Source organism: Pseudopodoces humilis, chromosome 16, assembly GCF_049639895.1.
Source record: "Pseudopodoces humilis isolate 2021_Gansu_Grassland_sample_001 chromosome 16, ASM4963989v1, whole genome shotgun sequence".
Classification (NCBI taxonomy): domain Eukaryota; kingdom Metazoa; phylum Chordata; class Aves; order Passeriformes; family Paridae; genus Pseudopodoces; species Pseudopodoces humilis.
This window is the reverse complement of record NC_142215.1, coordinates 10576810-10601906: the sequence shown is the minus strand read 5'-3', so window position 1 is coordinate 10601906 and position 25097 is coordinate 10576810. Positions and strand designations below refer to the sequence as shown.

Genomic DNA, 25097 nt, shown 5'->3' with positions numbered 1-25097 from the left:
AGCAGGCACCACCAGCCAGCTGCCCCTAGGATTGTCCCCAGGCAGGGAATGAAGCAGGTTCTGCTTGGCCACAGGCTGTGTGCAAGGCTGGGGACAGGCTGTATGACTGTATTTACCAAGACAACTGAGAAGCTTATTAGGCAGGCAGTTTATTAGGAACTCAGGAAACCTAACACAGTGGGAAGAAGTCAGCATCCTAGGAGATACCGGGCAGCAAGTTATCCAATCTTCAACATACATGGTCATGCCAGCACATTTTATTTCAGTACTTGCTATTTCCACCTTATTTTCATTTCTGGGCAGTCGCTGCCAATGTCAAAATGTATAGATTGCAAAACCCAAACTGAATTCTTCCTTCTCACAAAACAATATTCATGCTCCTTAGCTGGAGAATGTATAAACTAAACAGCAAAGTTTTCAGAAATTACTACTGGTAATTGAAACAAAACTGGCAGACATTTTCTTGCCTGAGTTTTAGATTTTGCAGTGTTTTCTCTAACTAAGCTATCGAACTGCACTTAACTTTCATGCAGGATGTAACTTACCTAGAGTTCACATCAAACCACTTAAAATTGATACCCATTTTTTTACCCCTTCTAGGTGTCTTTGATGTTGCTGTAAGCCAAATCATCTCACTCTGTAAAAAAGCTGATGGAAAGGGAAAACAAGCTCACAACTCTACATGATTTCATAGACAAAACCCAGCTCAGACCCTTCTCAAGAAGATGATTAAGAAAACGTATCAGCCATCAAATATGTAACAACCTTTGGGATTTTCAGCCCCAAAATCACAGACTTGAATTTCCCTATGATTTTACCTAAAAACAATTAGCTCTTTAAAGAGGGTTTTGAGGGGTAGTGAAGATAATGCAGAAAGTGTCCAGGTAGCACCTTAACCATTTCCTTCACAATACTTTCTTAGGTTTTTCCGTCCACACTTCTCTAGACAAAAGACTGTCCCTTCACTATGCCTTGTACACATATTTTGCCTTTTCATAAAGGCAACACATGACTTCCAAGAAGCAGACAACTTTATCCTAAAGTTGTCTATCCTAAATCCTTTATCCTGTTATCCTAAAATGAAATACTCAAGGCCTGAAAACACCCAAACCGACTGCTGGTTGGGAGGGACGGGGTGTTTGGTGAGTTTTGTGCTTGCTTGGGGCCTTTTGTTGTTGAGATTTTGGGGGGTATTTTTTGATTTGGTTTTTGGGGTTTTTCTTTTGTTTTGTTTGTTTGGGGAGTTTTATGGGTTTTTTGGTGGGTTGGCTTTTAATTCTTTGGCTTTTTTTCAGTCTGTTGAAGTGGAATTTATTCTATTCTTACTTTTCTGAGTCTCTAAGCAAGGCATTGCTTTGACTCAAAACCCCAGACATGAGCATTCCCATAATCTGAATGCTGACATCTAGATATGAATCTAAACCTGGCAGCTGGAATCTACCATTAAAGAATATTAGCTCCACCAACAGGCCTGAAAACATGCAAATGGACACTTACTGTTTAAAACTTTAAAAAAGAGTGAGGAGCAAATACTCTCAGAGCAGTTTTGCCTTTACCATGTGCAGAAACTCATAGGAAGATAACATCACCCTAAACAGGAAACTCATGTCTGTCAAAAAATCTTAAGGGTGGCCTGAAAAAAAAGCAACTTATTTTGGCTTGGGGAAACACTGGAAGGAATTTACAGAGGTCAGCTACAGTATACACGGACATAAAAAAGCTGAGGAAAATGCTCTATATTTTAACATTTACATGATTTTAAACTCCAAACTGTTAAACCACTTCTCACATTAAGACTCCACTGTATTTGATTATTCGATGCTTCAAAACATACAATCACAAGTTTCCTTATACCCTGCAGAGCACAACAAAACACCACAAAAAACCCCCATCACCAGTAGAGAGGTTTCTGCCAAGAATTTTTTTAAACCACCAGCAAACACAAACAGAAACTTGCATGCAACAGCTACACCGCAATGAAGTAATGCTCAGGCTCAAATTTAAGAAAATCCAAGCCAAATTTTCTACTCTCCATAAAGTGACTGTGGACTCCATCCCACCATGCACTGACCCACTGACACATTGTACCTGAGAACTCCTGCTAACACCTCCCAGTGGAACAGCAGCACCACAACACTGGGGCCCTTGCAGCAGACACTTGATGTCCATCAGCTGTTTGACACACACTATAAAAAACTTAGAATCTTCTTTGGGATGAAAGCTTCAAGTATAAATCTGTACTCAAATACAGGTATTTATAATGGGATCCACGTTCTCAGGCATCAGCCACTGAAATGTCATTTCACTTATTTTGAATTAAAAAAAAAAAAGCTTTTCTCCAGTAAAAATTTTTAATAGATTTCAATACTTTTTTGTCTGAGTAAAGATCAAATAGGGAATGTAAATTGTATTCTTTAGTACCATTTACCTTTAAAGGGACATTGCAAGGGTTATTTCCATAATGCATGAAAAGTTTCTCAGATATGTAAATGAAAGCTGATTGAGGCATATAAAATCCCATCACTGGCTTCAACCCAGATTTTACTTCTTTTCCCCTGTATTTAACTCAGATGTTGTTTTGCTATAATCTCTATTCTCTCCTTTCATTGCACAGCTGAGTTATAAGTCTACATTTATTGCATTGCAATTATTTCCAAGGCAAAAGAGATCTCAGACCAAACATGGCCCTGTGTAAATGGTGCACTGAAATCAGTGGAATTTATGCCTGCTTATACTGGAGCTTAATATGGATTTATGTTGCCATAAGTATTGAATTATGGCTTCACAGAATGAAACAAAAAGAAGTTGAGCTCTGTAGGGGAAAAATTAACTCAATATCTTTAATAAAAGTATGAGTCCAGCCTGTTCTGTCTGCATGGCAGTACAAACAGTACTATACCCTTCAAATACTCCAGTTATTTTCACTTAATTGTCTGAAGACAAAGGCATTACTCGGTCTGAGTAAAGGTATCATGACCCAAAGAGCACTCACGAGGACACTACTGAAGTCAGGGTTTCACACAATGATAGCCTATTCCCACTGACTTCATGGGGATTTTCACTAAAGAGTAAAGGAGTGAGTCACTGATTTATATCGACCTTCTCCTTCTGCCTCCAGCATGAGTCCGTGACAAGCCAAGGAAAATAAAGACATTCCAGTCAGAGACTGACACTGCATCCTCAGCTGGTCCCACTGTGCCCCAGTGCTGCTGCACACATGTTCTCAGCTTTGCAATTGCACAACTCCCATTTATACTGAGAGCTGTCTGCCTACAACAGATGAGAATACGCACAATAAATAATATGCAGGTCTGACATCATAACAATCCTAAGCACTCTGGGGAAAAAAAACCTGTCAGTCACCCTATTTTGTTGGCTCCTTCAGTTCTCTTCTTCGGACAAATATTTTTTTCTCTCAAGCCTTTGGCAATGAAGAAAGTGTCTCTCCCATTAATCACAGTGGCACAAATTTTTAGGGCTCTCAGCATGTGTGCAGCAAAAATACATCGATATACCTGTCACCCTTTGCACTATGCCTCCAAAATGTGGCAACCAAAGGGAAGAAACTGCTAGCCAATATCTGCACAAAACACCCTCACCAAGACTGGAAGTGGATCATTGAAGTTGGCTAGAGAGGACCATGGCAATAAGTCACTGTTTCCTCACCTATACTCTAAAAAAGTTCCTTTGCATTTGAACAGAATAAGAGTGTAAATTAACTGAAGAAAATTCACGTGTTCATCACTGGGCATGAAATCCTCTAGGTACCCTGTGTTCCATTCTCTGTTAGGTTTCATTGGGCTTCAATGCTCTATAAGGATCCTTAGCAAACTGTAAATTTAATTCAGACTCCACCTATAAATCAGTACTGTTTGTCAGGAATTATGTAAATCCCTTAAGTATTTTCTGACTTTTACATTTTTTTGGCAGTCTCTGCATATCTGTGCATTTTATCGCACTGACGTTTCACTGGTATTTCGAGCCTGGGTCCAGTTCCCCAAGGGCCAGTCGTCTGGTGGAAGTCACAAGGCATTTCCTCCTCCTGGGTTGCTGCCCATGTAATCAGGTAGGAAAAATGAAGGCTTTTCAGAGGGAAAAAATTGTGAATTTCAACTTGGCACTCATACAAATAGAAAAGTATATGGGAAAAACCCCCTATTCCTAGTTCTGAAATCGTTTTCTCTTTTGGAATCACTCTCAGATTTTATTCAGCACTCTGTACCCTTGGAGTTTTACATGGGACAGTTCAGCTCTTGCCTGCTATCCATCCTTACATCATCAGCACACCAAGGCCCAGTGTTATTCCTGGACAGATGTCTATTGCCAGTACACTCCTCCTGCAACATCCCTCTCTGTGGGCAGCATCCCATTATCATTATCTTCTGGTATTTGGTCTGACACAGCCAGCTCCCAGATTCATGATGGCAAACATACGGCTCACTGGTACCAGAACTCTTTTGTGCCAACAATCCTGAAATACAATGTATTATTAATGGCCAGAAGCCATTAATAATGGAGAGGAGAGCACATTATACAAGTCACAAAATATTATGGCTCTGAGGGCAAATGACAGGCTTGCCTCTTCCTTTACATGTATCAGATGTCTGACCTCCCTAGAACCAAGTTCCTGCCAGCCATGCAGGTATGTTGTGTGCACTCACTCCTCTTGTACCCACCAACACCATCATCACTGCAAGATGTTCCACACCAAACTCTCCAAGCTCACAGCCCACACCAAGGCTGCAGCTGAATACCTTCCACTAGCCTTCCTCCACATGGCAACAGCATGGCCCTTGGGGCATCAGAGCCTGGTCTCAGCCTCCCAACTCCCTGAGCCTGCTGTGAAGAAATCCAGCTGACTTGTAACATATTTATTTTTGATTTGTTGGCCATGTTGGGCAATCACTGTCCAAGTTCACCTCTTTCAGCTTGACTTTGTAAGAGCACCCCAAGCTTGTGCAAGCCCCTCTCCATCAGGAACTACCGGGGGGCTGTGCACACTGCTGTAACTGCAAGGATGGATGGGTGAGAGTCAGAGAAGAATTTCTCTGTGAAAATATCAGAGCAAGTTTAAGGCTCTACATCAACAGTGAAATATTGCAGATTTACAGGCAGCAATTCAGAGTGGTGATGAATCACAAAATATAAACACAAGTGCCAAGGCAGGATTTCTTTTCTGCACAAATACACATGTACTTTATTGACAGAAAAAGTAGAGACAAGGTATTTGCCATAAAGCTGGGAGATCTGGAACTGGGATAGGGGAAAACGCAGCAATCTTCTCTCTAGTGGCTGCATACCATGCTTGCCTAGGAAAATCTAAAATTAATTGCTCTAAGCCAGTATTATCACAGTTTGCCTTGTGAATGGAAATTAAACCCTTCACAGCACTTGATGTTGGAAAGCTGCATCTACAATCTTTATTTTTGCATAGTAATTTAAAAATTGTATTTTTGTTATTAAACTCTGTCCACACTCTTACTGAGAACCAAGGAGAGGGGAGAATTAGGGGAACTAACATCTGTGTGGGATGGGAATGTAAGTCAGTGGGTGGATTCTGAATACTGGTAAATGATTGGGGGGGAAAAAAAAGTTTATTTGTTAAAATGGAAACACTCAGCAATGACAAGGGAGCTGAAATATTTAGACAAAACTGGAATGGAACCCAAAGGACATGATTTAGTGGTTCTCATGAAACAGAGGATCTCCCATTCAAAGTGCTGTACATGTTTTTGTAACTTTTTTTTTTCCATTGGAATTCTTAAAAACTGTGGATGCTTTTGATCTGTCTGTAAGACAAGAATTGAATTCTGGGGTCAAGGTGCTCTTGGCAAGGTCCTTCCAGAAGAAGTATTGAAGGATGCTGTCATGGTCTGCAGTACCTGAGCCTGGGAACTTCAACTCTGCTCTAATACTGTGCATAAAAACAAGAAATTGGGAATTCAAAGTTCTCCAGCAGTAAATCAGACATTTTAAAAACCAGAATGCGAGAACCTGCACAATGCAGTCACTCTAGGATATGTATCCACAGTTTTTTCATTATGAAACCAATCTAGAAATTTCCTGCTCTTCTTTCTGCTTTAAATTTTAAAAAATTTCATTATTTGAGTATGGTCCCATCTCAGCTTTATCAACATAACTAATACTTCACCTTTTTGTCTTAGACTACTGGGCTCTTTCAAATTACTGGGCCCCTCTATAGTATCTGTTGGAACTGCTGTTTTTCCAGGTGAGTGCCATACTCTCTGAAATACTGGCAAAAGCAGCAGGAAGGGTTAAAAATGTATAAGGAGGTGGGAAGAGCCCTCATGACAGACAGTGTCCATCCACAGGTCAGGGCTTGTCTGGGACCAGGACAGAGGGATTTCCTGGCCTCTCCTTTAACAAAAAAATATTGCTTGGGACACCACCTTGAATCATGTGATGCCAAACTGGGGGCTATTTCCAGGCACTTCTCCAGAAGCAATACCTCAGATTCCTCCCCTGCCCCCACAACCCTTCTCTTTTGCTTTCAACTCACTGCTTCATCTTCCCTGCCTGCTCTTTAGGCTGGGACTGATAGCTGCACCATGTGTAACTGATCAGCATGAGGGTTTTCAGGTCTAGAGTTTTGAAGATCTTCATATAATTTAGCACAGAAACAAAGAACACTGAAATGCTGGTCTACAGAGTACAATTAGGGATTTCTTGGATTTAGATCATCTCATATGTAATTCAAAGGCAGCTGTGACTAATGTACAATTATTCATCCATAGTCCAATATGCAAAATACAACTCCAGCTCTCAGATTTTTCTGTGAGAGCTGTAAAAAACCAGCTTCATATATTTGGGGCACTTAAAAAAATAAATTATTAGATCTATACAATAAGGGCCGACAAAGAATAAAAGTGTGTCTCAAAGATATTGCCAGAAATGTGTTTACCCTAAGTCTACATTAGAAATTATATTAAACATATGTTTGCATTCATATTTGGGCAAAGCCTAGGACTCTCAACACCTTGGCTTGAGACACCAGAACTTGGATTATTAATATCATGCTCTCAGAGCCTGTATATTTGAATCTCATTTCTGTTTCCTGGCAATACATGAAATAAATCAAATTCTGTTTCAGCTGATAGAACATAGTTGTGTTACTGTATTGTCGACAGTTTGCAAAAACTGAAAATATATTTTAGCAGATATTTCAAGCCATCTGCGTTTGCCAAATAATACTTTGAGCAGATACCTGTTATTTGCTTCCACAGTATACAATTAACTAATCCAAATGCACTGAGGTCCTCAGGAGTTTGTCGTGTTACAGAGAATGACATTTGCTGTTCTCTTAGATGAACGATGGTGCAGTAACAAGCCCAGTTTTGATCCCAATCTTTGCTCCACTCATTTCAGCAGAATCAGCATCAGCCTGAATGCTGTACCACTGAAGCTTAGCAGAACAAAAGCTCAGCAAATTTGGATGAGAGGTAAAATAAGAGCACAAGTAAGTAAAAAGAAGCACAGTGAGAGGAGGTTCTAAACACCAGAGAAACAGACTCATGAGTTTAAGTAAAAATTAATAATTAAGCTTTAAAACTTACCTGTGCAACCAGTTGTGCCTTTCTTGCCTGAATATCCCATATCACAGTGACAGATAAATGAGCCTTTTGTATTCTCACAGGTTCCACTCAGACAGATGTTTGGATGCAGATCGCACTCATTAACATCTAAAAAAAACCATGAAATAAGATTTATTAAATACAATTCTTAGAAAGTAACTGGAAAATCTCTTTAGATTTGAATTTTGATATAAAAACAGGTCTAGATATGCAAAGAAAAAGCTGCTTACAGTAGTTATTCCCTACCTAGCATACAAGCATAGATTTTGAGATCTGAGGTAGCAGTGTTTTATTACCATATATGCATTAACATACTGTTAATGCCTGTTCTTCCTAAAAACAGACACTAAGGTGCAGCACATTATCCAAAGAATGACTACAATTATTGATAATTTCTACATATATGTGTCTGTATACATTTATATATGCATGCATGCTTTTTCTAGTTTTGTCAGACATTTCTCTTGAAATACACTCAAGATTTTAAATTAAAATGTGAAAATGTGGTTTTGGAGATATGCTGTTTCATGACTCTGTTCTACCAAGATACAACACTTCTACATAGTTTTGTCTCAGAGACAAGTTTAAATCAGCACGGGTGATTTATCTTGCTAGGAATTTTCCACAGCATCCTCCACTTCCTTTCTGCAGTGATTCTTTCATCTAAGCTGCATAAAAACCTCACTGGAAGAGGACCCAAAAATGCAATGCTATAGATCATTTTTGCATCTCAATTTACATGGATATACAGATTACATCTGCATTTGTGTAATAGGGCTGGTTCTAGGGTCAGGTGACCAAAATTAGGAGATAAGAGCAACACTCTTCAAATATCATTGTCTGTCTACTTGGAAAGAGTGCCTAAATAAATATTTTTTTCTGTGTTAAATGCCGATTAGAATATATGTACTTCCAATTACCTATGCAAGTCTTCATGTCTTCAGAGGCCATGAATCCATCATAGCAAAGACATCGGTATTCTCCTGGGATGTTTGTACACTGGCCTCCATCACAGATGTTAGGATTATCTTCACACTCATCAATATCTAGAAGGGAACATCAGATTAAAATACATTATCCAATACAACAAACCATCACCATGGCAAATAAACATTTTAATGCTCTGATAAACATGGTGAAGATTGCATCCTTGTAAATAACTGAGCAGTACATTGCAAAATTGTCCTGATGAGTAAGCTCCTTGTCTTCAGCTAAAGTCAGTGGCAAAACATTCCCTTCTGACTCAAGTGGGAGGAACAGGAACCAACTTTTCCTACAGAGAAAAGAACTCCAACAGAACCTTTGTCACACCACAAGGCCAAAATAATTGGGCATTCTTGGATACTATCCATAATTGTTGAAATCAATGGAAGCTCTGAAGTCAAATTCAGTGACAAAAGTATCAAACTTTACAGAGCTTAGAAAAGCCATCATACATGCAAAATACCTCTGCAGATCTCAGGGGTGGTGACAAACTGGAAACAGTTCAACTAATGATGGGAATAATTACAGCACATACATTTATTTCACTAAGAGATTTTTATGGTCTTATGTAGCACTTTAGCTAACTGGTCAGGCCAGCCATATACTTATATCCTCTAGGATGAAAAGCTGTTTTCTTGGTTGATAAAATTGCCATCACTGATTGGAGCCAAGCTTCAGAAGCAGATACTTTATTATATTAAGGCAACCATGCTAAGCTCTGGAATCTTTCAGAGCCCCTGGGGTTATGCTAGTGTTCCTTGTAAAAATCCCTAGAATCTTCCTGTGTCAGCACCAACACAGACCAGCAAGAGCAAAAATCAGAATCTCTGCCCAGTGATACCATGAGAAAAAAGTCAGCACAAAAAGGACAAGATTCAGGAATCCTCTCCAAAAGATAGGGTGTAACTCATTATCAGAGCAGTCTATTGTGGATTGCAGTAATTATGCAGCTGCAGAAAATGAACTCACATTAATTTAAAATATTATGTTCATTATTCTGCTGTATTTCTAGCAGCTAGTGCTTGTGTGGATACACAGCTTCTGCAAGGAAGAAGGCTGACCAGTCCCTGTTTATCTTAACAAGCAAATAATGTTGGCATGGACATTAGCCTGAAAATGTTAATTTGGAATGGAATTTAAATTAACATGCAAATTTAAGCTCTAGAAATAGGAATAATGATGACAGAAATAAAGAACTTTATTTACAAACCTGCCACTGTACCAATTTCACAGTTGAGGGAAAATCAGCTGACAAAGAACCTGTTGTTTCTCCTAATTGAGCTGATTATTTATGCATAACCTCACCAATTCAAATGTGACCTACTACTGAACTGCAAAGCATTCTTACCAGGTCAATTATCAGGAAATATATTCTGTGATGGCTTCCAGCTTTGTGTGATGTTAAAGATAAAAGACATGGTCACACACAGAGAAAACTGAAAATGTAAAATAGGTGTTTCACAATTGAAGTCCTATTTTATCTTGTGCCATGCACAAATCTCTAACCATGTAAAACCAGATATTTAGTGCCATGGAAGCAAGTATCACAAATTATGTTTATTCTTATTAATTTGGGCAGAGGCAAAACTTTAGTATGTGGAATCTGAATATTCACCAGATGTTTACATATGTAAATAACATCTTTTCAAGAGACGGAAGCAGTGTTTTCAATACTAATTGGGTAGTAAAGGTGACCCCTCACATCTCTGAATATTTAGATTTAACTTGATATCCAAAGATGTCTGGTGTTTCTGCTATTTAAACCTTTTTATGTGTGTCTCTTGGACTCAAGTCCTTATTAGAGGAGTGTATGAAAATTAATAGCTAATAGTTATTACAGCTGCCTGTGAAGGAAATACTATTTTTCAGAGTCAAGGCTGCATATGTAGAAATAAATATATGTAGAAATTCACAACTAAAGTAAGACCTGACTACAGCTTCTCCGGATGTGTTTAGGGTCAGGTTAATGTGTGGACAAACCACAGAGAATCCATCCCCTCCCCACAGCAAAGGCAGATGTTTGCATTTTGACTTTGAGAACAGAAAGATGATCATTTCCTATTCCAAAGTTTTTAGTTTAATATGCAGGAAAGTGCTGTAAATTATCCATTCTGGTTTTGGGTTTAGAGATGTGTTTGGGTGGCAAAAGATAAGGGGGAGTAAAGACAGAACTGTTCTTAGCCATGAAATTTGAGATCCCAAAGACTGTCCAAGCGCATATTTGGGTCATTTGGTCTGAGTCAAATCAATAAGATGAAAACAGAAAAGTGGCTTAGAGACTGCTCCCTCCCCTCCTCCCTTCCCTCTCATGTCACTCTAATCCTTTCACTGTGTTTAGATTCTGGCTGAGGCACAATTTCGATCAACCAGTTTTATTTTTGCATTGAAAAAGTGCCCCATTGAAAAAGTGCCCCAAACACCAATGTTTGGGCACTTTTTTTAAAAGCTTGCCTTTTCTAGAAACTTGAGCTAAAGCAAACTACTTCTAAGCTAAATATTTTAGGTTTTCGGGGTCAATCAAATCCGCACTTTTTCTAGTTGAATTCTTTCTTTGAATGAGGGTCTGATAGTTGCTGAAGGCTGGCTACTTCACATCTTTCTGACAGAGCAAGCTACAATGTGAGGAAAACTGCATTTTTCTGTGCCTTAGGGCTCTTTTATCTTCTGGAATGGTAGTGAGTGGCCTCAGGGTAATTGAGACCCTGGTTCAAGGTCTATAAATATTTACAAATTCTAAATGTGAGTGTTCTAATAATCCAGTATAGAAAACTCTCCATTTGTTCAACTATAAAAGCAATCCTATTCCAAGGAATTAACCCTGTTATAATTCTCATGCTCTTCAAGGAGCTCTTGGACAGAATTGGCAAACAGCTGCAAATATTCACATGCCTCATCAGGCCAGTGGCTGTGAAGCAAGAAGAGAAAAGTAGAATTATGTTTCGAGTAACCTATGTGGAAATCACCAAGTGCAATTCACTTCCTGGGATTATGACTCCCAGACTCCCAAAGGAGAACACCCGGCCATAAGGGAGCTCTGAAAATTTTCTCACAAACTCTTTTAAGAGCTCAAAAGACCTGTTTCCTAATAAAGGTTCGTACTATTCAGAATTCAATTTCTCTGCAAGCCATTCAGCTCTGAATTAATGCAGCATACTTGCACTTAACTAAACAAAGAATTAAAACCAGGAATTTTCTCGCTTGCTTAAGAGCAGACACCACAAAACCACAGAACAGAGCAATCAGCTTATTTTCTAGCATCTCTGTCTATTCTCTCTCTAACATAACGATATAATACACATGCACAGCATTTTGGCTTCTGTTCATGATAACTTTTTAATGGTCTTCAACCTGTTTTGGATTTGGATCTACTACAATATCTTAAGGGGGGAATCTGTCTCCTATGGAAAAAAGATTTTTGATATTAAAATCAGAATCAACTTGTACACTTTCTGAAATTAACAAGAACCAATTCCCTTCAAAGCACTTCTTTCTGCAATTTCCCAATTCTGATACTTTGGAGATATTTAGTTCAGAAAAAGAACTTCTCTTTCTATTTATTTTCTTTTTTTAATAGTGTATTTGTTACAATACCCTTAACCTTAAAAGGAAGGTTCATTTTTAAACTATTGAAATAAACTCTTTAAGCAGAAAAGTTCCCAAAATCTCCCTTACCAGTGCATGTCCTGTGGTCTGGCATAAGAGCAAAGCCTTGTTTACAGCTACATTCATAGCTGCCCTCCGAGTTTGTACAGAAGTCCTCACAGCCACCATTCATTATTTGGCACTCATCAATATCTAAAAAGGAGAAAATTACAGTAAAAATCCACAATACCTTTTCCTTTAAAGCACATTTCAAGGACACACTTTGAGTCAGCTTTCCAGTACACCATCAATCCAGAATCAACACTTGGCGTTTGCACACTAACATTCAAATATTTGCAAAGGTAGGCACTGGGATAGATTCAGGCAAACCAGGGATGGAAAGAGATGATATCTGACATACAAATACTTCTGTGCTTCTCCTTCTACATATAGAAATAGCACTGAGTTACCACAGGATCATGAGGATAAATTTTTTAAGAACCAAGGTTAAAAATTACTTGGCAGAATTAAAGCCAGTGGATTTTTCCATGGCACAGTGGGAGTGCATGTGCATGCAATTGAACCACATGATTCTATTTCATGGTCCAGCAGAAATGATGATTTTTAATTAAATATATATCTAATCTAACAAGTTACTCCCCCTTAATCATCATAGTCTGAAAATCTTGGGGCATTTAAAATAGTACATGATTTTATGCATCATGACTGATTTACTAGAGAAAATAATCTATTACTCAGCTAAGTGTAGCACTGCCATAACTTCATTCATTTCTCTCATGATGTGCATGTTTTGGAAATTTTGCATACTATTTTGACAAACTGTAATAGATTTTTTCATTCACGATTAAAAATTACTTTATACTAAACTGAAACAATTCTGTGTGTTTTATCTTCCCTGCTTGCTAGAGTTCCTGTGTAGGTTTTGTCCTTACCGATACAGTATAGCTTGTCTTGTGTGGACTGATACCCAGGGTTGCAAGCACACTGATACTTTCCAATCAGGTTGACACAACGGCCATTTCGGCACAGGTTGGTGCTCAGCTCGCATTCATTAATGTCTGTTGCAAAAGAAAAAGAGGAACTCATTTTTGTCCTGAAAATGATACTAAACAGAAGTTGTAAATGCACAGCACAAGGAAGGTACAAAATTCTGTGCACAGTCTTGATTTTGCCTGCATGTCTCACCTACACATGCAGAGATATTTGGTGATATCTGATGGCCTGGAGGACAATCGCACCGAAAACTTCCCTCTGTGTTGATGCAGGTGCCACCTCGGCAGAGGAGGGGATTGCGCTGACACTCGTCGATGTCTGTGGGAAGAAAAGGAGGCACATCAGTGCAGGGCCAGCACATCCCTCACTGCAGCCCCCCAGCCATCACAGCACCATCTGCCTTGATTGACTCTGCAGCCTGTCTGAGAGCCAGGCATCCCTTGCACCATAATGCAGTTAGGAAAAAAAAATAAAAATTCAAAAAGGCTTCTTCTAAATTTTAATTTACCTTAACTTCAAAGTTCAGGGTGCTGTCCCACTTAGCAAAATGGGGACTGTGGGGATAAACTTAACATCCTAAAATCCTGTCCCTTGCTTATATATGCTTTGGCAACTTGCAGAAGCAGCGAATTTACATTTAAAGTTAGCTTTAATAAGGCTCACAAAATGAGAGAAACTTAAACCCAAGCATAATCAAACCTTAAAAAAAAACTCCAAAAAACCCCATGCATAGCATACAAGTACATAGCATACTATTGCACATCTAAGGTCTATAAAAAACATACCCATGCAGTTTTTCATCATCATAAATCCACTTTCATAACCTTCAAAACATTCACACTCAAAGTCTCCAGGAGTATTGACACAGATGCCTTGGCCACAAAGATCAGGAGAGATGCGGCATTCATCAATATCTGTAAGAAAAAACACATTCACAGGATTTTCAAAGCAGTTCAGTTTTCCCTTTCCAGTTCAAAGCTATGAGAGACATCCATGCAGTTTACCTGTGCAGTTCCTCTCTTCAGAATCGAGGGCAAATCCACTGTCACATCTACATTTAAAACTGCCAATGGTATTTCTGCATTTTCCATGGGTACAAAGGCTGGGGAACATTTTGCATTCATTGATGTCTGAAAATGAGATAGTGTGGACATATGATGTTACCATTGCATAAAAAACACAGCGCACAAAAGAGCAATGCTGACATCAGAGCTCATCCTATTTCATGGCAGTGACCCCTCCTTGTAGGAAAATTAGACCATACTGCATAAATTGATACTGACTTGCCCCTAACCAACAGTGTAGACACTCTGTGTTGGAATCGCCAAGAACACTTTCTCCTACAGAATGGTATTAGTCTGCCCTTTGTCCTGCAGGATCTCATCTGCAGCTCAGGAAGATTTCAGTGGAGAGAGGATCAAGGCAAAGACAGCTTCCAAAAGAAGCACTATCTTCTGATTTCTGAGAAAAAAATGTGACTTCCATGAGTCACAGCAAACAAAATGAGCACAAATAAAAGCACATGTCACTTTGCTTTATGGATAATTAATGGCTTAGTAACTGTTTATAAAACAAGGCTGAAACTAACAACAGCAATTGTCATTCATATATATATTTCCCTCATTTCAGATTTCATGTTTAGTTTTAGGGTAACTTCTGACATTGTCCTGCTTAACCTCACTGGCAACATGGCTTTCAGCACATGATGCTGGGGTGTCACTGTGTGATTCCCATTTAATGCTGGAAGTTTACCAACAAGACTCATAACACGATTTTTTTTTACTGTAAACAAAATTCTCTGTTTTGAGCCATCATCCTGGAAGCTATTTCCTCTACTTCTCCAAGTAGCTTCACAAGAAATTCCCAAAATTATTCAACATTTCTTCATTGTTTCACACTAGAATTAAAGTTATTGCACCCTTCGCAAGTAAGGGTTGCTCTTTCAATACATCCAAAGCTGACCGCCCAGTTTGCTCCAGTTCTTTTACTATGAGGTGCCAGGAGGCAAAGTCAGTCACAATTTAACCTCTCTAGTAAGAGACACAAATTCTGTGTTTTGAGGCTACAGTATTATATGGTATTTAATGGTCTCTAAAACAAACTAAATTTTCTTGTATTTTATTTGGGCTTCAGTTGCCATGAAATCTAATTGGATTTTCAAACGTGCCTTAGGGTGAGTGAAGTGCCTATCACTGGAATTTCCAACCACAGAGGAGCTGTCTGATGGAAGAGTAAAAGTAGAAGCCACCAGGATCTGCCAGCAATTAACCACAATTGGATCACATACCTTTAGAGAAAGGCTTCCCACTAATCTCTATCTTCGTAGAGAACCCAGGTCCCCTTGGGCAAAGAGCTTCAAACTCAGGAGTTCCCCTGGGAGGACACTCCTCGCACTCATAGCCCCAGGCTGCCCCCACGGAGCAGCAGCAGGCATCCATGCGGTGCCGGCCTGGGATCTGGGATGTGCACTGCTCGTCCTCGTGCTGCAGGTAGCAGCTCTCCAAGCGAATGTCTGTTGGGAAATTTCAACAACATGGTGAGAAAGAGAAAATTTAGTTCACTGCAGGGGAATTTTTTTCCAAAATCCCTTCACAGGACAGCTCACTCCACATTTCTGTGGACTCAGAGGAGCATACCAAGCTCACTGCATAATTCTTAACAGCAAAATATTAACACTAAATCATAAATTAACAATTGAAGTAAGTTTAAAGCACCACTCTGAAAATGGTGCTCAACACTCAAAGTAAATTTTGGATCAGAAAAAGATTTTAAACATTCCAGCTTGCCATACTTATAAAAGGCCTTTTAATTACTACAAGCTATGCCTTGTTCAGAGGCAAATCTTTGGCATTATTGTCATAAATGGACAAAGGTGCTTTGGGTGGACACCATAACTTGGATATTCTGTTGCACACTCCATCAAGGTGCATGGTGTGGCCAAGGTCCAGCCCACAATGGCATGGTCTTGGCCTCCACTATTGCAGCCTTTGTGGAAGGTGGTTTCAGTGGGGCTGCAGATGAAGAGTGCTAAGAGCATGGATGATCTGTAGGGATTTGTCAGATGAACAATCTGGAACTAAATCACTGCTATTCACCAGCTAGCAGATGGTGATGTGCATTAGCTACTGCCATTGGAACCTGTTCCTATTCCAGCTGAACTAAGTTCCTGTCCCTAATTCCATCTGAAAAATGAGCAAAAATAATTTTCCTTTCTTGTTAGAAAACACACAGTGCAGCCGCTGGTCACTGCATAGTTCTGCTCTTCCCTAGTAGACCTGTACATGGAATTAACACCTACCAAGACAAGTTCGCCCAGAAGCATCTAAAGTCATTCCACTGGGGCACTGGCAAACAAAGGATCCCAAGGTATTGACACACTGCCCATTTGTACAGACTCCAGGAAACACCTCACATTCATTAACATCTATTAAAGAAAAAAAGAAGTAAGAGTAATCACTAGCATGTTAAATGAACAAATAAGCAAAAATATTAAAAATAATAATAAATAATATAAAAACATTGTCATGTTTTCAGGATAAAATGAAAAACCACAGCAGTCTACATGGCCTGAAAAAATTCAAAACATTTACAATTCCCAAAGCGAATCAGACAGACCCAATTAATTACAGAAAACTGCTGATGATCAGAAATAATACACGCTGCTATTAGCTATTCTTAGACACACTGAAATTAAATTCAAAATTAACAGAAAAGGGAGGGGTGTTTAAAAACTATATCCATTTTCATACTTACAGTGGGTCAGATATTTGAAGCAAATGGGAAAAGAAAGACCAAGGTAAGTGCAAAATGATATTATGCATTATTCCAACTAGATTCAGTATTTTTTTAAGATTTTTGAAAATTTTCTCTATCTGCATGTCTGGAAAGTACAACACCATTTGAAATCTGGCCCTATGGCCTTGTCAGTAATTAGCAACTTCATATATATATATATATATATATTAAAATAACTTCCTTACAAATACACACAGAGTTTAACTTCGTTAAGTAAAAACTGCATTTCTATAATTAAAATGAAAATTTAGCACTTTTGGGTAAGGATAAATTGATTATATGCATTAGCTTGGCTTGAGCTTAAATAAATGTTTAGTAATCTAAGTGTGAGGTCCTCCCCCGCATGTTCTTTGTAGAAAGCATATGCTTCACAACTGCCTTTGGGAAAAAGCTTCCAGCATTAAACATGCTCCAAGATGAAGCATGACAATTTTGAGGAGAGGAGAGTATAACAAGAAGAAATGGAAAAAGAATGACTGGCAATCTGTAGATGAATACTCCTGTATAGAGTAACCAAGAATTGGGAAGGTTGGGCTGGTTAAGCATCCAGACAAAACTCCTGGTGCAAAGAGACTGCACCTCTCAAACCTCATGGAGCACAATGGAGGATAAACGCTGGGGGCAAATCAGTGGCCTCTGCCCTTGAACAGATATTGTAAATTGACTGGAAGGTATGAAGTAAAGCCAGTGGATTATTAGAAACCACTGAAACACTGTTCACAGCCTGTGAGCAATATTGCAGCTGACAACTTCAGGGCTCACCCGTAAACGAGAGGAATGCTGCCAATTTAGTTTGCTTATTTCCTTGCACAAGATCTATTACTCATTTTACATGGGCTGTGTATGGGAGAACTGACTATCACCTTTTGGGAACTAAACTTACTCCTGTCTCTAACTTGCCAGTAAATTTCCTAGAGACCTTCCCCTGTCTTGAAAAATGCTTACATTGGTTGAAAACCAAGGAAGGCTTCAGTAAGGTTACAAGGAAGGGAAACTACTCTGAAAAAACCTAAGACTATCCAGGTCCCATAGAAATGAGAAAGATTAAAGCATGTAATAGATGCAATCCGATGTGCTGGTAAAGGAAATGCTGAAAACAGTTATGTCTGTATCTTGGAACTTTCCATCCCAGCAGTGTTGAAAATGCTCTAAGACTTTCCTTGTGAAGAGAGAAAGGTGGGCCCACTTTTTTTTTCTTTTCTTTCACTTACACACTCCACAAAGTGTTGCTGAGGTCAGATAAGTTATGTACAGTGGGTCTGCAGCACAGACGTGCCAAGGTATTCAGTCATCATTTGGAAAGCAAAGAGTATGTGTGAGGGTGTTCCTCTTTTTCTTTTTTTTAAGGGAAAAAAAAACAATGTTTCTTTATGGAAGCTACATATGGGAGTAATTTTTAAAAAATATTTTAACTGCAGTGTCATGTCAGATGTTGTCAGTCAGGATGACCCACAGCAGTTTGAGACTCTCTGAGCTTCTGCATATTATGTAAATATGCAGTACTTTTCCAGGGGTTCAAATCAATTCAAATAAAGATGAAATAGGGTGGGACCTTCAATTCTCACAGAATAGTATAGAGTCATCTCATACCAAGCAAAAAACTACACATTTAAAATATTAACCTTTTCTTTAACCAAAGTATAACTGTGGCCTGATGGGATTTTTTTTGGTGTGGGGTGATTTTTTTGTGGTTTTTGGTTTGGTTTGGTTTTTTTAATAGGATAATAAAAATATGTTTTGGAATGTGTAAGATTTCATATAATGTCATATGGGAGAAAGCCAAGGTCAGGGGAAAAAAAAAGAAAACTAATGTGAGCTACAGTCTTCAAACATTATTTTCCTAAAGCATAGTAATGGCTTATCATACCACTGTATTACTTATGTCATGTTTTGTAGTATATATAAGACACTTAAACAGTTACTCTGTTAACTCAGTTAACAGTATTTGAAGAGAGTGAGCCACCTCCTTATACTGGTAGACACTGCATTTGTAAGTGTGTACTTTGAGATAAACTGTGAGTATGCAGGAATGTTAAACAAACTGAAACCAAATTCATCCCTGACGTAACTCTAATGAAGTCAATGGAACAACACAAGGTAAGAACTTGGCATGGTGTTCCTCTGTGCTTAATTAACCACTTAAAACACTAGCATTTTTTTATTCAAGCTCTGATTTATGTTAAGGCAACAATAAATACCTTCACACAATGTTCCTCTTATTCTTGAATATCCCTTTTGACATATTGGGTCTGTAAAACAAACAAAAGTGTAGTTTCAGAATACTACAGTCCAAAACCCACCATTAATTTATTGTGCAAAACTGATCATGTGAAACATTATCTAGTTTATTGCTATGAGAAGTCTGAGTGCTTAGACAGTATCCCAGTATTTTCTGAAATAATAAAGAGATAAGATGGGGGAACTGCATAAACTATATAGAGTGTCAGCCTTTATCCTCTTTTGCTTCCCATGTGTCTCAGCTAGCTAGCCTAAAAGTGGTTATGATTTCTGTTTCATTTGAACCAATTAATTCATTTCACTTGATCACAGCACATTACAACCCTATTTACCATGGATGAATGAGGATGAATTCTGTTAAGATACACAGAATGAAATCAACCAAAGATTTGAGCAAACTAGCATCTTTCAGGATACAGAAATAACAACCCACACACATTTCTGCGTTCATCAGCTCATCCCTGGGTTCCCAGCCGATCCCACAGTTCAGTAAAATTATCAAATGAATATACAGCGACCTCAACCCATTTTTTTGGTCAACTGTATGATTGTCCAGGTCATCAGTTAATCTACAGAGTATAATAACAAGGGCTACTCCCTCTCCTCCCTTCATTACCACACCAAAGATCCATTTGTTGCAAACATTTCCTTGGGATCTCTGGGGAACATGCATTTATTGCTACATCACTACAAACTCCAGATTACTAATTATGAGAAACCATGCTAAAGTAAGGCTGCCAGTTACAGACTGTAGGTGTGGTCCCTTCCCTTAAGCACTTAAACTTGTAAAATACTTACTGTAAAATCCAGTTAGAACCTTATATAGCTACATGCTACCTCTCCAATATTAAGACTTCTCTTTCTTGGGACTGAATAAGGAATGACTGTTTGATAACAGAACAAGAAGTAATTTGTCTAGCCTGCACCCAACTTCTATGACAATAATCTGGACCAACCCCAGAAGAGGAAAAATCTCAGGTTCCTGAGGAAAATTAATAGCATTACCTCGTTCACATGGTGTACATGGGCTTCCCCAAGCAGCACCTAGTGAGGAACAGCACTGGGACTTCAGAGTTGCTCCATTGATATTTATTTCACATCTTCCATTGACTATGTTCTGCCAACAGGTACCCTTGACAGTTTCTGTTCAGAAAAAAACAATATATTTTCATGCAGATTCTCTAGCAAAACACATGCCAATTTAAACATGAAAAAAATAATCCTTTCATTACAATTTAACACATCAGAGCTAAATCCATTTTAAAATCTCTTAATTTAACCTTCTCTATGCTGGACTATGCCTGAAGTCATCCCAGCACAGAGCTCCTGCAAATCCTAGTTTATAATTACTGTCCTTAACAGTGAGTATGTCAATACGATTGAAGAATTGAGTTCCTGTATTGATTATGACTCATATTAGGGGCACATGCAGAAGAATGGAGTAGATATGAACTCTTGCTACATCTTCTATTATTTTACTAGATCCCCTAGTCTGGATATCTTCCTGTATAGGGAATGGCAGGAGATAGCTAAGGATCAGACAGCTGTAGTCCTACAGTTTTTTAAAGGAAACTATGAGCCCACAAAGTATCTGAGTCACAGCATTGTCCACGAGCTGCTCTGGACTGTGCATAAGCTGCTCGTGCTCCATCTCAGATACAAAATTCTTTCAGAGAGCAGATTCTAATTAGAACACGTTCACCTTATTACAGGAGAAATTAAGGTAAGCACAGACGTGAAGTACTAGTCCTAGAATTCCTGTGTTGGTTAGAAAAAATGTTCACCTCTCTTTCAAATTTGACATGGAAGCACACCAAGCTCCCAAGTGCACTTTATGCTCTCACAGTAATGGTGAAAACAAGCACCTTTTAACATTGTTTCTGTTATGTTTTCCACTAAATTAATCAATACAAATTATTTTAAAGTATTTTCTTAACCTGATGTACAATGTTCACATGTCACTGGACATTTTCAACCAGCAAACATGAAATCTTCAGAGGAATAAATACCTATGCAGATGGTTCTGGTTGGATCCAAAGTACTTTCAGGAGAACATTCACAAACAAAAGAACCTGGCGTGTTTTTGCACACTCCATTAACACAGGGGTTAGATTCACATTCATCAATATCTAGAAAAGAAACACACTGCTATTAGTGCCAGGAAACATTAACAAAAATACATATGGCTCTTTTCAGTTTAGGAAAAAGGGGATGAAGCTTTCCTCATAACCAGTCTTGCTAATATTCCCCTTTTCTGTTGTGAAACTCTTCACAACAGACTAAGAATGCATGTGTCCCAAAGACACACCAACACATTAGAATTGTCTGTGGCTGAAAATGGGTTCAAACTAGGAGCCCTTTGGCTCTGTTCCACACACAACAGATTCGTAAAACTTGGTTCTTCTCACCCTCGGCACAGTGTGGGCTCACTGGCAGTAGTAAATAAGGAGAGTAAATACAGGCTAGTCCATGAGATTATATAATGATTTAGTTTTGGCCTTTTCCCTCCCTCCTCATTCTCCTGCTTCCCCACAGAATTTATTTATGGTGGCTTTTTTTTTTTCAGTTTTACACATTATATCCTCATGAAGGTTCAAAGTATTTCTGGCACAATCTGAGAACAATCCAAATAATAAAACTAGAATGAAATGGTGTGTTACCAATTACCTTCACATGTTTTTAGATCAGGAGTGTATACAAATCCTTTTGGACAGGTGCAGGTGAAACTTCCAGGGGTATTTCTGCATTGTCCATTGTCACAAAGTAACATGTTCAGTGCACATTCATCAATATCTACAATGAAAATAAAGAACTGTTTAAGAAATAAGCATTTCTGGAATAGAAGTCAGGACAGAATTTCCCTCTCAACAGCTGCTTTTCAGAGGAGATAAATAGGGCAGGGGGATGTGTGTGTATGAAATATGAATACTGGATTGTTTTTGTAGATAACAGGTTTGCACAAGGACTTGTACTTTCTTTCCTCACATTTTCACAGTATGTGACAGCCACACCACAGTTCAAAATAAAGCTGGGAATCACACTTTTATCCTGCCTTTATTGTGGATTAGGTCTATGCAGTCTCTGAGTCACTGCACAGCAGTGTTATGAAAGAAACAAGGAGAGGATTGGTTTGAAAAGGTTTGCTGATCATCCTGGTCTTTAAATCACCAGTTTTTCCAAGCTGGCTCTAAACTGCCTTAGATGTTATAGTTAACAAGGCTAACGTAAATCTACACTTGCTTCAGAGATGAAAAATTTAAATAGAATTGCTAGTGCTAAATTTAAGAACCCTGAGGAAATCATTGGAAGAACTGCAGTCATTAGGGGGAAGTTGCAAGAAGGTGGCAATGGGCCATGAACAGCAGGTGAAGACCAGGAGAGACCCAAAGAGCAGACAGGAACAATTGGCTAAGTCAGAGAGGCCTCAGAAAGTGTTGAGAGAAGTTGGGAAGATTCAGAGGGTCAGTGCAGCAGCTGGAAACAGCAAAAGTGCTAGGAAAAGAAGGGAGACTTGCAGAATAAAACAGACCATGTGGGAAGCTTCACAGGAGTTCAGAAAAATTGAGAGAGGGCCAGGTGGAACATTACAGGAGAATGGGAAACAGCTGTGATGCAGAATGGATGTGGGCTTCAACAGGGTGGGCTGGGGAGCATCTGGAAAACTCACAGATAGATTGGGAGAAGAGATGCCATCAGCTACAAGCAAACACTGGAATAGGACATGGATAATTAAAGCCAAAGTAGCAAAAGGGAAAATGGGATGAATTACAGTGTGGTTTTTATCTAAGAAAGATCAACTCTTTTTTTTTCCTTTTTTTTTTTTTTTTTTTTTAAGATGATGGATAGTTTAGACTGGGATTACACCCATGACTTAAGCTATTTAGGTTTAAATAGAGAATACAGAACCCAAATAAAATTATTATGTAAGCTGGAGATAATAGAAAGGAATTTAAGAATTTTAAGGTGGTTCCAGAGCTGGACAAAAGAGAGATTACAGTAGGATATATTAAAAAAGAGAATAATCATGATGAAGTGAGGATATTAGAAATGCTATCAGGGATCAGATTTGGGACTGGTCCTATAAAATATTCATTTTAATGCAGAAGTAAAAAATTAATTGTATCAAAAACTGTGGACAACACGAAGCTGGAAGTTATTACCAATACAGGGAATCAGGCAAGGCCAAATTAATCTTGACAACATGAACAAGAAAAATAAGATGAAATATAATCACCAACATTCAAAACTTTGCAATTAGGGACCAGTAACAATAACATGCTAGAAACCAGAACTCATCAGCTGAATGCTAGTGAGCAAACTCTGGATGTAACTCCCAATTAGAGGTTGACTTTGATCCCACAGTGTAACTCGTATTTGAGAAAAGACTAATGCACTCTAGAATCAGTTTAGGCAGGATATTCCACAGGGAAATGGAGAATTTCTGGCACAACTATACAAGGCACTGGTCAGACTTCATCAGAACACTGTACACTGGTCAGATCAGTCATGTTCAAGAGAAGGCTGCAGCCTCTATTTTTATGAAAAGAATGGAAATATAGATTTGGATAGTTTAGCCAATGGAGTCTGAGAAAGGATATGGTGATTCTTTATAACTACTTTGAGGATAAGATATTTCATACCAATGCAGTTTTTCCCAGTTGAGTCTACTTCATATCCAGGGTCACAATAACATTTGTATGTTCCATGCAAATTCTCACACCTTCCATTTGGACAGAGATCGGGATCCAATAAGCATTCATTAATATCTATATAAAGGTAAAAAAACCCAAACATCAGATCAGCAGTTGCTGAGGGCTTGTAGGGCTTAATTCTCCAAACTAGAAAATATCAGTTTCAACATCATCAACATTGGCTGCTCCTTATTATAATTATGTAGTTCTGATTAGGAAATTCACACCTAAATATTCACACTCAAGAGAAGAAAGCATCTCTATCATTGATTTAATGACCATGGTCATTTAGGAAACTTTCAACTCTGGGTGAGAACTGGGATATTAAACTGGAGATCAGATTTTTAGAGAGGCCCATGGACTAATACTCCCCATATCTCCTGATTCACAGCATTTCCAGATGGCATCACTTGCCAAAGCATTAATATCCCTCTTTTCTGAGTACTTTTCCCTATCTACTGCCAGCAAATCTACTAGTGAGCATTGGCTGACTTAAGAGTTTGCAGTTTCACAGTTCAATGACTACAAAGCTTTTATTGTAGTAATTTCCTTCTTCTCTATAGTTAAACAAACTCTGGCCTATTTTTACAGATGAAAACATGAGTAAGCTCAATGTTCAATAAGACTTTATTCTTCAGGATGATTTCACCTGAAATATGCAAATATGATTTACATATAATGTAATGTAGGCAATGACACTTCTCATACATTTGTCATTATTTTATAATGGCACTTACATACCCTCCATGATGTAAACCAGACAGGCCCCACTGGTGAAATGAGGGTGAAATGAATGATCCTGAAACTCCATGCTCCATTCATTTCACCCTAAGCCTTTCTCTCACTCTCTCTGTCACCTTCCCTATCAGCATGGCTAACAAATTAAAGATATCAAAGTAACACTGTCAGACAAAAGTGCTATATATAAATTTGAATTATATTACGTGATCTTACCATTTCCTCCTGCAGTCATGCCAGTTCCACTGCTACACAGAGCCTGATATTCAGCTGGAAAAAATATTAAAAAATTTATTGGAATATTCTTTCTTAGCTCATTGCTTTCAGCATCACCGTTTATAGTATGACAATTAATTATTTGAAAGAAATACCATGCCCTCATTTATTCTGAAAACATTAATAACCTCACAGTATTCTGAACCTGTGAAGCATTTTAGCAGATTCAGGGTCTGAATCTGCTTAT

The 25097-nt window shown here is 38.5% G+C and overlaps 1 protein-coding gene across 1 annotated transcript in view; it reads right to left on the bottom strand.

Annotated features, from left to right (window-relative positions):
• FBN1 (fibrillin 1) overlaps nucleotides 1–25097 on the bottom strand; it is a 145646-nt gene that overhangs the window by 35781 nt on the left and 84768 nt on the right. Inside the window, exons 17-31 of the mRNA XM_005521511.3 lie at nucleotides 24851–24904; nucleotides 23846–23971; nucleotides 21873–21998; nucleotides 21215–21334; nucleotides 20211–20348; nucleotides 19166–19216; nucleotides 16471–16596; nucleotides 15460–15684; nucleotides 14177–14302; nucleotides 13958–14086; nucleotides 13365–13490; nucleotides 13112–13237; nucleotides 12249–12371; nucleotides 8513–8638; nucleotides 7575–7700 (exon numbers count right to left, since the gene is read on the bottom strand). Of these exons, the coding sequence (XP_005521568.2) occupies nucleotides 7575–7700; nucleotides 8513–8638; nucleotides 12249–12371; nucleotides 13112–13237; nucleotides 13365–13490; nucleotides 13958–14086; nucleotides 14177–14302; nucleotides 15460–15684; nucleotides 16471–16596; nucleotides 19166–19216; nucleotides 20211–20348; nucleotides 21215–21334; nucleotides 21873–21998; nucleotides 23846–23971; nucleotides 24851–24904 (1848 nt within the window). The remainder of the gene's footprint in view (nucleotides 1–7574; nucleotides 7701–8512; nucleotides 8639–12248; nucleotides 12372–13111; nucleotides 13238–13364; nucleotides 13491–13957; nucleotides 14087–14176; nucleotides 14303–15459; nucleotides 15685–16470; nucleotides 16597–19165; nucleotides 19217–20210; nucleotides 20349–21214; nucleotides 21335–21872; nucleotides 21999–23845; nucleotides 23972–24850; nucleotides 24905–25097) is intronic.